General features: G+C 36.5%; 1 protein-coding gene across 2 annotated transcripts; it reads left to right on the forward strand.

Annotated features, from left to right (window-relative positions):
* Positions 1 to 104: 104 nt before the first annotated feature.
* On the forward strand, positions 105 to 14,636 carry LOC124156010 (cytochrome P450 26A1-like). 2 transcript variants are annotated; one of them, XM_046530291.1, is made up of 9 exons: positions 105 to 210; positions 336 to 590; positions 774 to 922; positions 1,861 to 2,047; positions 2,146 to 2,271; positions 5,377 to 5,519; positions 6,687 to 6,937; positions 7,369 to 7,456; positions 13,272 to 14,636. In XM_046530291.1, the coding sequence occupies exons 2-9, from the start codon at positions 401 to 403 to the stop codon at positions 13,545 to 13,547; spliced, it is 1,410 nt and encodes a 469-aa protein (XP_046386247.1). In that variant the 5' UTR covers positions 105 to 210; positions 336 to 400; the 3' UTR covers positions 13,548 to 14,636. The 2 variants fall into 2 exon arrangements, with proteins under 2 accessions (XP_046386247.1, XP_046386248.1); XM_046530292.1 differs by having other exon boundaries at positions 178 to 230.

A 14,636-nucleotide genomic window follows, 5' to 3' on the forward strand; every position in this document is an offset into this window, starting at 1 on the left:
GGTCTGGGTATTGGGCACTGGAAGGAAATATTTTGATACATTTAGGTAGCTTTACCAATCATTGATTTGGATGGGCTCTCTGAAACCGCTAATAGTGCTGCCCTGCGGCCAAAACGCGAACTACGTAAGTCTTGGTGCCAGACTCAAGCAGACTGCGGGAGATGGTCGCATGTTACTGTAAATATGACAGAACGTCAGGCATAAATTGAGGTAAATTCATCGGGAGAAATGTATGGCATGTAAAAATCAATTTTGATGAAAAATACATTTCAGCGAATTATTTTTTTGATTAAGTATCTTTTTTCTCTTAATGTTATTTTGTTTATTCCAAATAGGTCAATGTATCCGAAACCATACCGGTGTTGATTGCGGAGTGTAGGTGGTTTTGGCTGAGTGGACGATGAGCAAAGTGCCTGGCTCTACGGGACATGTCATTCTCGGAGACAAGAGCCTCGATTTTGGGAAATGTCCCTTGGATTTTGTGGAAAGACTCTCCTCGCAGTACAAATCACCTATTTTCATGACAAGGCTCCTCCTCAAACCGACGGTTGTCGTCGCATCTAACAGCGCAATCAGAGAACTGTTATACGGTTAGTGACATCGCAGAATTTTTACCTTACCACTCGTCATTTTTTACTTAATAATCGACTGTTATCACTTCATGGTCAATATGCTGAATCGAAGTATGCCTGTTTTGAACATTAACTTAGTTGGTAATACTTAGATTTCAGACTTCTATCTTTAATGCTGAAAATTTATTTCCTTTAATATAGAGAAAGAAGATCATTTTGATCGGGGGCTAAGGGAGCAATGCCTCCAGCTGTTTGGGGACAATGTTCTGCTGGTGGATGGAGAAGATGCTCAAAGATTCAGAGATATTTTGAAGCCCTTGTTACACCCTGATTGTATACTGAATTACAAGGTAATTATTATCGTTTAATATAGATTTATAGGCATTGTCAGTTGATTAAATAAATTGTTCCTTTCATCTTTCTTTGGTAAAATCCCTATTGGAAATATTCCAGTGAAAAATATTCAATTGAACCGTTATTGCTATGTAAAGAGTAGATTTTATTTTGTGTGATAGGGAATTGAAAAATTGGAGTCCCTAACATTTGTACAGGTACATGATTGCAGCACTTATTTAATTTTTCTGCTTACTTTAATATGCATTTTCTTATAATCACTTATAATTACTGTTGATTTCTTAAATTAAATCCTCTTCCATGCCATTATACTGACAGGTGGTATCATTTGCATTGTGGTGCTGTATTGGTTTAATCTCTGGCGAGTTATGTATCTGTAATCTCAAAGATGGAAGAATTATTTTAAGAATTCCCATGCTTGCTCCTGTCTGCTCATTCCATCGTGGAAATGACAGTTTTATGACCTTACTAAATAAGTGCGAGTTTCAAATGGTGTCCTCAAATCACTTTGCTTTTGTGTGAATTACTTTAAAAGTGAATTTGGTTGAAAAGTCTGTAGACCTTGGTGTCCTTCTTTTTGACTGCATCTCTTATGAATTGGAAATTTGAAATCCAGCCAAAATGTGTTCTCTTAAGGATACAGTTCCAGTGGCATGAAGATAGATCAAGAATCTGGGATAGGGGTTGTGATCAATGAGAGTTGCTACGATGAAAATTAAAACGAGGGAAGATATTTTGGAAGGGTCTGCTGTTGCTGAAGGGGTCTGAGGCTTACAGTAATAAGCAAGGGGGCAGCTGCTTGCCTACTGAATGTATCTCGGAATTCATTGGAATGTCTTTTTCATAATGATGATTGTCTACTGTGCGCACTATCATACTTGATGAATTCCCTTAAATGTGATTTTTAATATAGATTCATTTTTTGGTTTTGCAGGAAAAGGCCCTCTCTGTTTTCCATCATTGGTCAAGTACTTTGCCTACTGGACAGCCCATTGATATGTACAAAGAGTTCAAAATTCTAGGAATGAATCTAACCCTTAGAATCTTCTTGGACATAGACCCTGAAATTTCTTCTAAACTTGCTGAAGATATTTTGGCTCTTTCTATTACTCACTGGCATGGTAAGAAATCATTTGTAATCATTTGAGGGCATTCGAATTAGATGTTTTTTCTTGGGTGGGAGTATGAAAATTAGCATCCCTTTGTTTCTTTTTTATAGGTCTCATTTCCGTCCCCATCAATGTAAAAGTCCCCCTTGTACTCAGCTCAGCCTATCGTCGTGCAATGGATGCCAAGGAGCAATTATTAACCATTATCACGGAGAAGATGGATGCTCAAAATGCTGGTAATTTAATTGATACTTGTGTTGATGTTCCTGATTAATTCCCTTTTGGAAACCTGTTTTTCCCCAGTTTGCGTTTGAATGGCATTTATGTAAATAATCTGCGCAGCCCATGCTATATGGCATTGAGTTTGCTTTTTGCAATACAGTCCTACTGCATTGGTATCTAGGTGGTCTAAATTAGAAATAAGAGCAAGTCTAAGGGAAAAATACTTCCAATTTCAATGGTTTTGATTAGCTCCGGTGGCTTTAAGAATTTTGTCATGAGAAAAGGAGTCTAAATTTATAATGAAATGAACCTTGGAAACTAGACAATGGACTTGGAAGTGTTTCACCGTTGCCAGGTTTCATTCCAGAAGCCGGGAATGCAAGTCTTTGGACTTTTTCACTATGCACTCGTGAATGTGTTTGTACGATGAGAAGAATTTAGTGGGTTTTTATAAGGTTTCAAAGGATTGGGAAGGTAGAATCTCACACCATCATTGCAAAGAGATTTCTGTTCTTAAAAAAAGGGAGAACTACTGAATCAATTAGAGATGGTCCTGTGTATTTATTCAGATTTTACTCGGATCATAATGCAAACAAATATAATTCTGAAGCTTCAGAATTCTTCTTGGTAATTTTTAGTGTAAAATTAGGTTTTTTGGTCTGTTTTCATGGCCTATTTAGTGGGACACCGCTAGGGAACCGAAGATTCTCACTGCTGGGTAATGTGCACTCTGGGTTTTATAACACTCATGGCTTAGTCCAGAGTGAGCTCAACCCTTACCTAATGATACAAACCTTGAGGCTGTAGGATTTAGTTGAATAAAATATTATTTCATGATTAGGTTGTTTTGGTATGCATACGAAAATTTGATACTGCTTCATTTGAACCCTAAAAAATACACAGACATCAGATATTCATTAATATTCTAAATATTTAGTGATATTTATTCACTGATTTTATTCTAAATTGATTTTAGATGCAATAAATTTGGCTAATTGCTATGTGTAACCTCTTATAACCTTGTGACATAACAGCTATTTTCTTCACATGATCATTTTCTTGCTTTAGTGGATGAACTCTTCATCAATTCGTCACTGTTACCTAAGTGGTAATAACTACCACACTCGAGCCATAGTTGGTGTTTTGTTGTGAGACAACATACTCTACTAATTTTGAGTTGTGAGAGCCATACTCTACTTCATTCGTAACTTCAACTATAGATTTATGTAAGCAGATATGCCCCTCGATGCACTCTTATCATTGAGGCAGCTGGCCCCAATATCTACCCAGTCCATTGAAGTCACTCTGTTTAACCCTTTCCTGCCGGCGCCTACTATAGGAAAATATTTTCCATGCTACGAGTAGAGTAGTAATATTTTAAACCTCTCTTTACAGAGCTCTTTTTTTGGGTGGAGTTACCTGGTATTCTCGTCCCTCCAATTTGGGATACAACTCTATGGGGTGTCCGTGCCTTACCCCGGGCACTGGTCAAGACCCTCTAACCCTATAATAGCATGAATCCACAGTCAAATTTTGTATTATCAGTGTTTTTTCAACCAAATATTGTATTTGGTTTTCAATAATTTACTCTGCTTAAAGGATTTATGACTTTTTTAAGCATTATGGAATTTTAAGCAGATTTCTAGCGTTAATAACATCAAAATTAGTAAACACAAGGTACTAAGACTATAAGTCCTGAATTTCGATATTTTTAATGATAAAATTTTGTTTAAAAATTGCTTATGCACAATAAAAACGAAGAATTCATTTCAGAGTATAAAAAATTGCAATATGCAACAAAATATATCATTCCAAAAACAATTATCAATATAACAAATTCCTGCGGTGATGATGTTCATAAATGAGAAGGAGGGTCAGGCTTAATTGCTCATAGAGTGGCCCTAAGGTCTCGCTAATCTAGGTACATATCAGGCTGGGCCTTAATGCATCCGACAATTGCTACCTCAGCAGTCACTTCCCATCCCTTGCATCAGCTTGAGCCGATGTCCGGTCGTTTGCATTGAAAAATCCATGACAGCTATATTTGATGTTACGTCTTCTGCATATGAAAATGCCCATTGGCTCCGCCCGACATTCGACGGGAAAAGGTTAAAGTGACAGCGGAGGATTTCATTCATGTCATGGTTTTGAGGTTGTTGTTTCGAGTTGTGAATTTGCAGTGCGATTGATGATGCTAGTGGTCCAGGCCAGACTGCTCATGAAAAAGTTATGGTGTTTCCAATATTTGGCCCTAACAATGCAACTGTGGTTTATATGATTGTAGATTAGTAGAGATTACAAATGAAAGTCTGGTAAATATTGGTACATAATGATTTTTATAAAATAGCTACCTTCTGCATAGGTTATATGCCCTTAACTTTGTTTCTACTTACTTCTTGGGAGTAGAACCTTGGATTAATATACCACCAGAGAAGCAGCTAAATTTTCATCTAGAACAAATCTAGTGGCACCATATTTGATGTAAAAATTTATAATCTCATAGTTCATATCAAGTTACTAAGGACAGTATCATATTGAATTGTGGCAAATATTCTGAGGGCTTGATGTCAACAAGAAAATATTTGGCAAATGTAAGGCACACCTTTGCTCTTCATGTAATTAGATGATAGTAGACTTTCTATGATAGATGAGTATTTGAGATGGTAGACTTTCTATGCTAGCTGATCTCAAATACTCATCTATCATAGAAAGTTTACCATCATCTAATTAAATAAAGATGGAATGGAGCAAAGATGTGCCCAACATTTGTGCAATATTTTCGTATTTGACACCAAGCCCTAAGCAATATTTGTCACAGTTCAGTAGGATATTGACCATTGTAACTTGATGGATGTGTGCTATGAGATTATTAATTTTATATTCAATTACAGCCCCAAATTTGTTCTCGGTGAAAATTTAGCTGCTTCTCTGGTGGCACATTATTCCTGCATCTCACACATGCACAGTCAGGAGCTGCAGGTTTTTATTCAATTACTTCGCTCAGTCGCATTTTGATGCTGAGGCCTTTTAGCTGAGCATGCATTGAGACTCCAATTTTTCCATGTTTACTGTTGAAAAATTCAACTTGAGCTTAGTTTTCATCAAAGATTTTTTTTCAGCTTTTGTGGAAGAGCTGCGGAGCCATTGTGATGATGTGGAGTTTGTACAGAGTCATCTTCTTCTTTTTATCTCAGCATTAATTCCTAAAGCAGTTGCATCGATTCTTTCGTCTTTCCTAGCTTCATCCCAATTTTGGCTTGAGGTAATTTCATTGCATGCTTGATTTTTCATGTTGGCATGAAATTTATTGAAATTTATTTCTGAACTGTAGGATTCTATAATAATGTAGTTTGTCTAAGAAGTCTTTCATGCCTGTCTGGTATTAAATGTGAACTTCATCCCAAAGTTGCTTGCAAGTTTGCTGTAAGCAAAGGTTTTTTTTAGTAATCTAGTGTTTTTTTTACCATGGATATTTTCATGCTTAATTTTTTTTATCGGCTATGCTTGACAAAGGCTTAATTGATAGGAATATGATTGTAGTGTATTTTACTATATTCACTGCCTGTATATTGTTAACACTACTTGGACATGAGGCCTTAAAGTAGGCAGGAAAGCTGGCTGCTCTGTGCCTGGTTACAGAAAGGGGGGTCAAATCCAAAGATACCTCACAGAATTCAAGGAACATTATTAAAGTGTCCCTACTAAGGAGATCACCTCTCATCAATGTGCACCGAGGGCCAAACAATAGAATACAATATATTGGCGCCACCTTCTGCTTACCATAAGTAGGTCACCTTGGCAAGGCCTTAGGGCACAGTTGGTTATATCTTTAAGCTTTGGGGGATCTTAAACCTTTGAGTAAGATTTCCAGGCAAAGAACAACTTAGTTTCCACCTGTTTACATGCCTCTCACTTGTACAAATATGAATAAACTGATTGAGTGCTCTTTTTACGCCTTATACCTTAATCTATGACCTTTGAGAGGTATAAAAATCTCCTTGTAAATAGTTATTTTTTCAATTTCATCCGTGTCCTTGTAAATAATTATTTTTTAAATTTCATAATGTTAATTGAAAAATTAAACAAACCTTTCACTAAATGTTCTCTCAGAAATTTCAGCCATTTTCCGGTTTCAGTGGGCACATCATGCATTGCTCTACATTACATTGTACCTATGTTTCAAATCTTTTGTACATACCCATTTTTATGTACCAATTCGTGGATTCAGGTGAAGGAAGTTTAGAATCATCTTTTAATGAATGAAAGTCTTTTATTGTGCCCTCTTATTTAATCTTTTCATATTTCTAGCTTTTAAAAGTGTAACTAATTTACCGTTATAGTTGAGGTAGATATTGTTCCATTAATGGTTAATTCCAAAGTATTTTGTTTGAAATTGCATATGTTATGTGCATCCATTTGTTCATTTCAGGCCTTTACAGCAGAGAGAAGTGCAGATGGACCAGATGTTACATCATTTTCACTTTATCACATAATGATGGAGGTTTGCCGACTCTGGCCTCCTTTTGTTGGTGGTTACCGTGTAGCTAATAGGGATACCACTCTTGGAGGTTATCTTATTGAAAAAGGTCGAACAGTACTATATGTTTGTGCCCCTGCGCATCGGGAGCCTGATCTATTTCCTCGACCTGATGAATTTGACCCCCTGCGTTGGACCACTTGGTTTGTATAATTTCATTTCATAACTTTATTCATATTACTGCTGACTGTAAAAATTCATGCATTACAATGACTTTATTTTTTAAATATCTTTGGTATTTGATCATCAATCAAATCTCAGCTCATTTAGCTACTGCTGGGCTTTAATTACATTTGAGAAGGATGGAGGGAGGCAGAAGTATAGGGAACCTCTTTTTGAAGGCAGTGATTATGCTTTGTAAAAATTTTTCACCACATGTAGCATTTCTTGTCAGGCATAGCATATGGCCCAGTTTTATTTTGCTTGTTGGAAAAATTTGTAGCATGCTTCTCATAGATTTCAGTGAGGCTACTGAGAACCATATCTTTAGTAATTGCATAACCTTCAATGGTGGTTTAATATTTTATGTTTTGTGCTGCATAAAAACATTAACACATATTTATTTGTTTTTCAGTAATGCCGGGGATGAGGATAAAATGTTTACCTTTGGTGGAGGATCCAGAGGATGTTTGGGGAAAAATATGATTCTGGACATCTTAATGGTTTGTATTGAGCACTTAATGTTTTTCATGATGGATCACACAATTTTTTGTCGTAGCAATTGGTAGAGTAGTTGAGTGAACCTTATACCACTATAAGTTGACACTAGAATGCGTTTGCGGTCATTTGGACAGGTGTTGAGGTTGTATATGACCACCTCTCATTTATTTTTAACTCTAAAAGAATTTCATTTGGTAGCTTATGTTAAAGTTATGAAGGCCATATGCTGGTATAAAGGTTAACATGTATACGTTAGTTTGTTTAAAAAATTTCTGCAAAACCTTTTCCAACCAGCTGTTTCTAACGTTTGCCCTGACAAGAAGTAGAACTTTTTCCATCTGTCAGTAGTGGCGCTGCAAGGGGGGTTTTGGGGGATAAAAGAAATTTTTAAGTTTAATCCATTTTACTTACTTAGATGAATATGACTAATGGAATATTGTAAGGATTGATAAAATATCCCTCAGAAAGCTGTAAAACTCACCATTTTGTACCATTTATCTTAAAAAAATTTTAGGGAGGGCCCCTGCACCTCCTGATTACCCTGGTTGGTTTTCCATATCCCCCAGTATTAGTTGTGCCTAAAACCCCCCCAGCCTTAATTCCTAGCTGCACCTCTGTCTGTCAGTAACACAAAATGAGGGAAAATTACACAAAGACAAACAAAACCAAAGAACGATACATGGGTGTACCCAATGAGGGGCAGGGGAGTGCAACTGCCCCCGTAGAAGGGAAAATAAATTTAGTTTAAAACAAAAGTTATGAACAAATTTTCTTATGAAGAAAATTGATATTAGTATAAGACATGGAACTAAAGTAAAAATCATTATTTATTCAAGCAAATTATTATAAAAACTAATAAATTGCTGTCATAATTTCCTTAAAATTTTGGTTTCATTAACCTTTTCTGTGCAAAAAAAGTTACGACTTGAACGACCATGGCTAGTTTGCCCCCTCCCAGTTTTGATTCTGGGTACGTCCATGGAAGGAAAGAACAATAAGTCGATGAATATATTTCAAAAAGCTTAACAACAAGTATTTGAATAGCACAAAACCATTATTTAGAAAAGACAAATCTTCATGTGGCAAAAGTGACTTGGCTGGCATGTGGGGATTATTAGGTGAGAGATCCAAACAACGTGATGGTTACCAAACAAGAGAGTGACTTTTCGTTGTGGTATTTGTGTCTTGGAAAGGGAAGTTGGTTATCCATATGTCACAAGAAGAGAGGAAATTTAGGAGAAGAGTGGCCCCCTGAGCGTTTCGAGGCAGTGAGATGAGGTGGCAAGGAGCTTTTTTCCCGGAGAGGATTGGCCAAATCCCATCAGCTAATTTTCTGCCCAATTCTTCTCTGCATTGTCTAGGTGGATTGGAAATTTCATAAAACTGGTAATACGCCAACACGGAGGACAGGCAATGCAGCTGGCAGGGAAACAGTGCCCTTTTCAATCTGGTCTGCTCATCAGTTCCTAGGTGGTATGAGGGAATCATTCAGTCAGGCAATTGGTAGCCGTGGAGGAGAGGGAAATACATAGTAGGATGAGTTCTTAGAGGGACAGAGAGATATGTTTGGAGAATTATGGACTAATTCTCATTCCAAAACTGTGGGATACAGGTGTGGACAACACTCCTCTGGATTCCCAAAAAACCCATGCACACATTCATCTGCAGGACTGCTATTTAAAAGGTGAAATACTGGATGGCAGGGTCGAGACAAAGGTCCAAGCTAGAGTTCTGAGTGTAAATATCCTTAGCATTGAAGAGCTGTGACTAAGTCTGGAGGGTAGATTGTCCAAGGAAAAATTTCTGAGGGGAATACTTAAAAAAAATGCTACAAAGTGTTGATTCTACATTGATCGTCACAGCAGTCATGTTGTCTGCCATTGAGACGTGTAAAGATGGATTGTTTTATTAATTGTAATATCCTTAAATTATGATGGATACTCTGGGTTTGAGGAAGGCAGATTCTTAAAGTATTAGGGCTTTCTTTCTGTGTTTCATCATAATTCTAGTAGATTTTTACCATGCTGCCAATGAAAATTCATCAATTCCTCCTAACAATTCTTGCCAAAGTACTCAATACAATGTGATCATATTTTGATACTCATTTGGTATCATTCAAGCAATCTTACACATATAATTGCTGATCTTTAAAAAAAATATAGTTGCAAATTTCCTTGCATTAGGGTATGGCTTATTTTTTTCAATCTTCTAGGATTCTTGGATTTCTTGATTGAAAAACCCTCTTAAAATGTTCCATGAGGAGTAGAATCAATGTGCTAAAGAATAGGTCAATTGTTTAACATCTAGAGGAGGCTCAAGAGAACTAAATGCAATAATAATTTAATTTTCAAATACACTAAGTGACCATTTTTAAGGCTAAAATGAGAAGTTGCAGATCTCTAGGGCCACCCTTACTGTGTTTTTGCATTTAAGGAACAGCTTTTGAGGAATAAAATATTTTATTGTCCTATTCGGCCATGCTCTCTCGTAAATGCTGTGCTGGGTGTTGGCAAGCCATTCTCACAATCGGCTGATTGGTCTTGTGGCCCCGAGAGCTCTACATCCCCCTGGTGACCTTCCTGTCAAGAGCCAAGGAAGCAATTTCTTGGAAGCAACAATGGCAGAAATTTAATTATTCTCAAAGGAATAGACTCCTCAACAACTCATATGCATGTGAAAGCCATGAGCTTCTATAAAGTTGCCATCAAGTTAAATGCTCAAAATTATGTGATATCGACTGAGAAATTCCTTGGAAGTACGATGCATTCCTTGGTAACTTTTCCTTGCTTCTAAAATCCAAAGATTCAAGTGTGACGGAGTGGAATTTTTCCATATTGAAATACATAAATACGTACTTACAATTTTCCACGGTGATGAAATTTATTATGACCTAAGTTTCAATGTGTCAATGCAAGTCAGAGAGAGACTGAAGACTCCTCCGCACTTTCCTGTCACCCTCTTCTGTGATTGGCTAGAATAGTGAAAGGGATACTAGTGGGTTCAAGGTCACCTGTCATCAGTTGGGAAAAAGACTATTCGCGATTCCAGCCAAGGGAGACACCACCTTGCGGAGAACGCTGGAAACAGAGGAACGATGGTCATGACGCGGTAGTGCTATGAGGAATAGTGTATATGAGACCTTTACACTGTTTTATTGACTAGTTACGGGGTGATACCTACTTTTTGGTTTCAAAGCAATTATTACCGTTACTTGAAGTTAAATATTCTTTAATTCTACGACCCTGTAATAACTGCAGCACAAGTGGAATTGCTTCAAAGCGAGGCGACGGCTGTTGTTCCTGCACGTAGGAAGGAGCAGAAAGCTCTTCATTAGGACGATTTTAATGGAGATACGTTGGTTTTACATGTTATAGCTATTAATATAGTGTTGTTTCAATTGAAAATCGTTCGTGTGTCAGGTTACGCAGAAAAAAGTAGAAAAATAGCGTATATCCAATGCATAAAAGTATCCGATATCCGTGATCGCTGTTTTAGAGATTTTCAATATAACATACTCAATATATACATCGCCATTATTATGAGCGGGATGGTATTTGCCGGTGTTAGTCTGATAAATGTGTTTTTTTCTTCTGTGCGCGATGTGCTATTGAACAATATACCTAAAGTTGCTGAGCATAGTAACTCAAGATTGACGTTAAGTTTCAATAGCAAGGAGGATGAACCTACTGTACCATTGAAAGAACGATTTTTAACAGCGTCTCACGATGTAAATTAGTAATATATGCATTATGGTAAACAATATTAGCTTATTTTGATTGATTCCAGGTGTCAATTCAGTAGTCTATTCGAAGTCATACATAGTCACAGAACATACTGCTTTCAGACAAGAAATGGACGACTTTCACCTATTCAAGGCAATGCCAAGTTTCATTTCGACTTTGAAATGTAATAGTGGGCAAAGAAACTTAGTCCCCAAATTCCTTTCCCCGTAGACAGTTACAATAACTCATTCAAAGGATTATTATTTAACTGTGACACCCAATTTAAATTCAAAACCCAGCCAATTTCATGTGATGCTCTGTCGAATAACCATTAACTGGTGTTAATAAGATTGCTATAAGTAATATTGTTTCTACAGAATATTACAAAGATAATATTGCAATTTCTTTCTGAGGTAACCGAACGATTAAAACTAATATTATTAAGACCAGTACAACATATCATACTATGACATAATTCATGTAAAAATATCAGGTCATTCAGTTTCCTTCTAACCATCAGCGGTTGGATATCCAAAATATGCATTGTTTCTCTGTATGGGGTATGTTTAGTATTGAATCCACCGTAGTAGTTTAAAATTTTCTTTGTACCCTTTCAGTTGTAATCATTTACACTTTATAATAAGGATGCCATATAACACTGTTAAATTCGAGAATAGGGCATACCAGTTCTGAATTCAATACTTTGAGCAAATGAATGTGTTTTTGTAACTCAAAGCAGACGATTTATAAAACCTAACATACATACGAGCCTTTTGCAAAATACCTATTAATTACACCAACTTGTAGGTATATTTTCATCTGAGGAGTTATTAAAAAAATTATTAAATATAGCTAAATTAGTAGCAGTATACATTATTTATCTGAAACCTTGCTGTTCAGTAACTCGTGTGTACATACTTCAACATGGGGATAAAGAATGAAGAACTATCGTCCCCATGATTTTACCAAGAACACGGAATCAACAGTAAAGATCCTTAAGTCGTCCTTAAATTTCTAAATCATACCAAAAAATTTCATTTCCCAATGGTAAATCACACCACATAACTATTTAGTTCATTTCTTATCCGGAAATATGATAATAATATAGGTGAACACAGCAATCCACATCAGTGAAGCAGACGGCTGTGGCACCCAAATACAACACGAAAACTGCCTGAAATGGATTATGGTTCCATGTATTGAAGCGGCAGGTTGTGTTTGAAATACTATTAAGTTCTTTTGTAGTGTATTCCATAGAAATGGCTAGGAAGTAACGCAATACGAGTCGGATAGATGCAAGTCGAGAATCAAACCTGAATCGTAATGATTAGGTACATTAAATGCAGTTTTAGTTTCATCGTCAAGCAGTTTTCTTCAGTTCTAGATCTTCTTACGAACGAAAGAAGCCGAGAAATACACCGTACGGAGGTTTTCATAGAATATTTCTATCTTATTAGCTCTTGATATTATGGTTTATGTTCTCTCCGTACGCCAATGCTTTATGATTGTTTTGATTTTACCATCACTCTGGCGGCCATATTGGAAATTGACGTCACTGACAGCAGCGCCGCCATCGGTCATTTGAGTCTCGAATAGTAAGCACAGGAATTACAGGGTCTTTAGGGTTAACAAAATTTTTCAAAGAAACATTCTAAGATCCACGAGGCAGTTATCATTTCTGGTGGAATTCAGGGATGTTGTTTCAGGAGGCATTCCGTTAATGGTGGTGGTGGTCGTATGTCCTTCAAGCAGGCAGGCAGCCGGGTGGATTAGCAGGCACTCGAACAAAGGGTTCCACCTAAGAATGACCACCAGTACTTATAACATTCACCCATACTGTCCCTCAAGTGAAAAAATTGCATGTCCCAAGAAGAATCAACTACTCCACCTCCCCCCCACTGCTTCACTCATTCAATGTTTTTAATACACCCCGCATTACAGCCGTATATATTTGAACCTAGGTCATAATAAATTTTGTAATCATGGAAAATTGCAAGTTATAATTTCAATAGCTTTTTATAAAATTTATTGTATGAAGTGAGTGGGGTTTCAATGAATTGTTTCTAATTTTTTAAATTTTATATTGATATAACAGGTCATTGCCGAAGCATTCATGGTAAAATTTGATTGGGACATAGTTGGAAGTAGCCCTGGAATTCTGGGGTTTTCATTGTCGAATCCTTCCAGTGGCTCATCGTCTCCAATCAAAATGAAAAGTCTTCCTATCACTCGCCCTAAAGCTCCTCTGGAGCTGATACTTACTCGGAAAGATGGTGAAAATGTGCAGCAGAATGTGGAAGGTAGTAGTTCATACTGCCCTAGAGGCTTATTCACTCAAATGAGTTGGGATTGTGGCAATGCTCCATCATGAGTTTTTTACACTTTACATGTGAGGAATATCTCCTTGTAGCATGCTTATGTAATCGGAAAATATGTATTGTGGTACTGTTTTCTAGTCATATTTATTGTATGAGTTCAGCCAAATGTGTTAATATATTTTTACTACATAATTTTCATCTAATACGATAATTTATTCTGAATATCAGTATTATTTATCTTCAGTTGATATAGAATATGTGAGAAAGATTATTTATTTCCTATTAATTGAAAAAATTGCACAATATATTATATTTTAAGTGTCTTCTGTAACAAATGAAATAATCTCTCTTTTCAAAGCCCTCAAGCATACTACTGGGTGATAGAGAAGTTAGATTTGATGTGCAACTTGTGTACCTGTGGTGAATTGCAAAAAGTGGTTTAATAATATGCTCTTACAGTTTGGTGCATAATTATAATGGAGGTTGACACTATGAAATAAATCCATTGTCATCTGTGATGTGTGGCTGAATTTTGGTCGTGAAGATTTCTCAACTTATTAATTTCATTCCAATTCCAACGGTTGTCTTCCATCCTAACTGCTCTTCATCTTTTTGTCTCAAATTTTATGAGACATTTCATCAAGATGAGGATGTGTGAGTCTGTGTAACTAAGTTGCAAGAATATTCAAGAAGGCTTGTGATCTCAATCAGAAAAATAAAATGGAGGGGTAAGTTCATTCAATGCTTTCCCTTTCAGTTTTGATTTTAAATACTCCCGAAGTATTTATGATAGTGCCATTGTAGTGGAAAAGAAAGATGTAGTATATTTTACATACTTCCTTTAGTCTATAAGACTTCAGAAAATTTAGGCTATTTTAAAATATCAAATACAAAAATCTATAATGAAGAAATATTTAGCAGTGGCTTTTCTTGGGGGTAATAAGGGCTTCATTGTTAGCAACGTTTTGAACTGAAAGACAAATTTGGGGAAGCCGCTACGACTGAGGAATATGAATATGAGCCTATTAGTGTACTTACATGGCTTGTAAGAAGGGGATTCATGATTCTAGTCTATCCAGGTCTACAAATCTCCTTGGGGCTATTCGTAATTGATAATAATCATTGATAAATGCGATGGTGGT

This window comes from Ischnura elegans, chromosome 3, assembly GCF_921293095.1.
Source record: "Ischnura elegans chromosome 3, ioIscEleg1.1, whole genome shotgun sequence".
In the NCBI taxonomy this organism is placed as follows: domain Eukaryota; kingdom Metazoa; phylum Arthropoda; class Insecta; order Odonata; family Coenagrionidae; genus Ischnura; species Ischnura elegans.

Bases quoted from the DNA above. Each gene is read 5' to 3' on its own strand.
- LOC124156010 (XM_046530291.1), top strand. From the start codon at position 401: ATGAGCAAAGTGCCTGGCTCTACGGGACATGTCATTCTCGGAGACAAG. The intron at 923-1,860 runs GTAATTATTATC...TTGGTTTTGCAG, and splicing joins ATTGTATACTGAATTACAAG to GAAAAGGCCCTCTCTGTTTT. The intron at 2,048-2,145 runs GTAAGAAATCAT...TCTTTTTTATAG, and splicing joins TTCTATTACTCACTGGCATG to GTCTCATTTCCGTCCCCATC.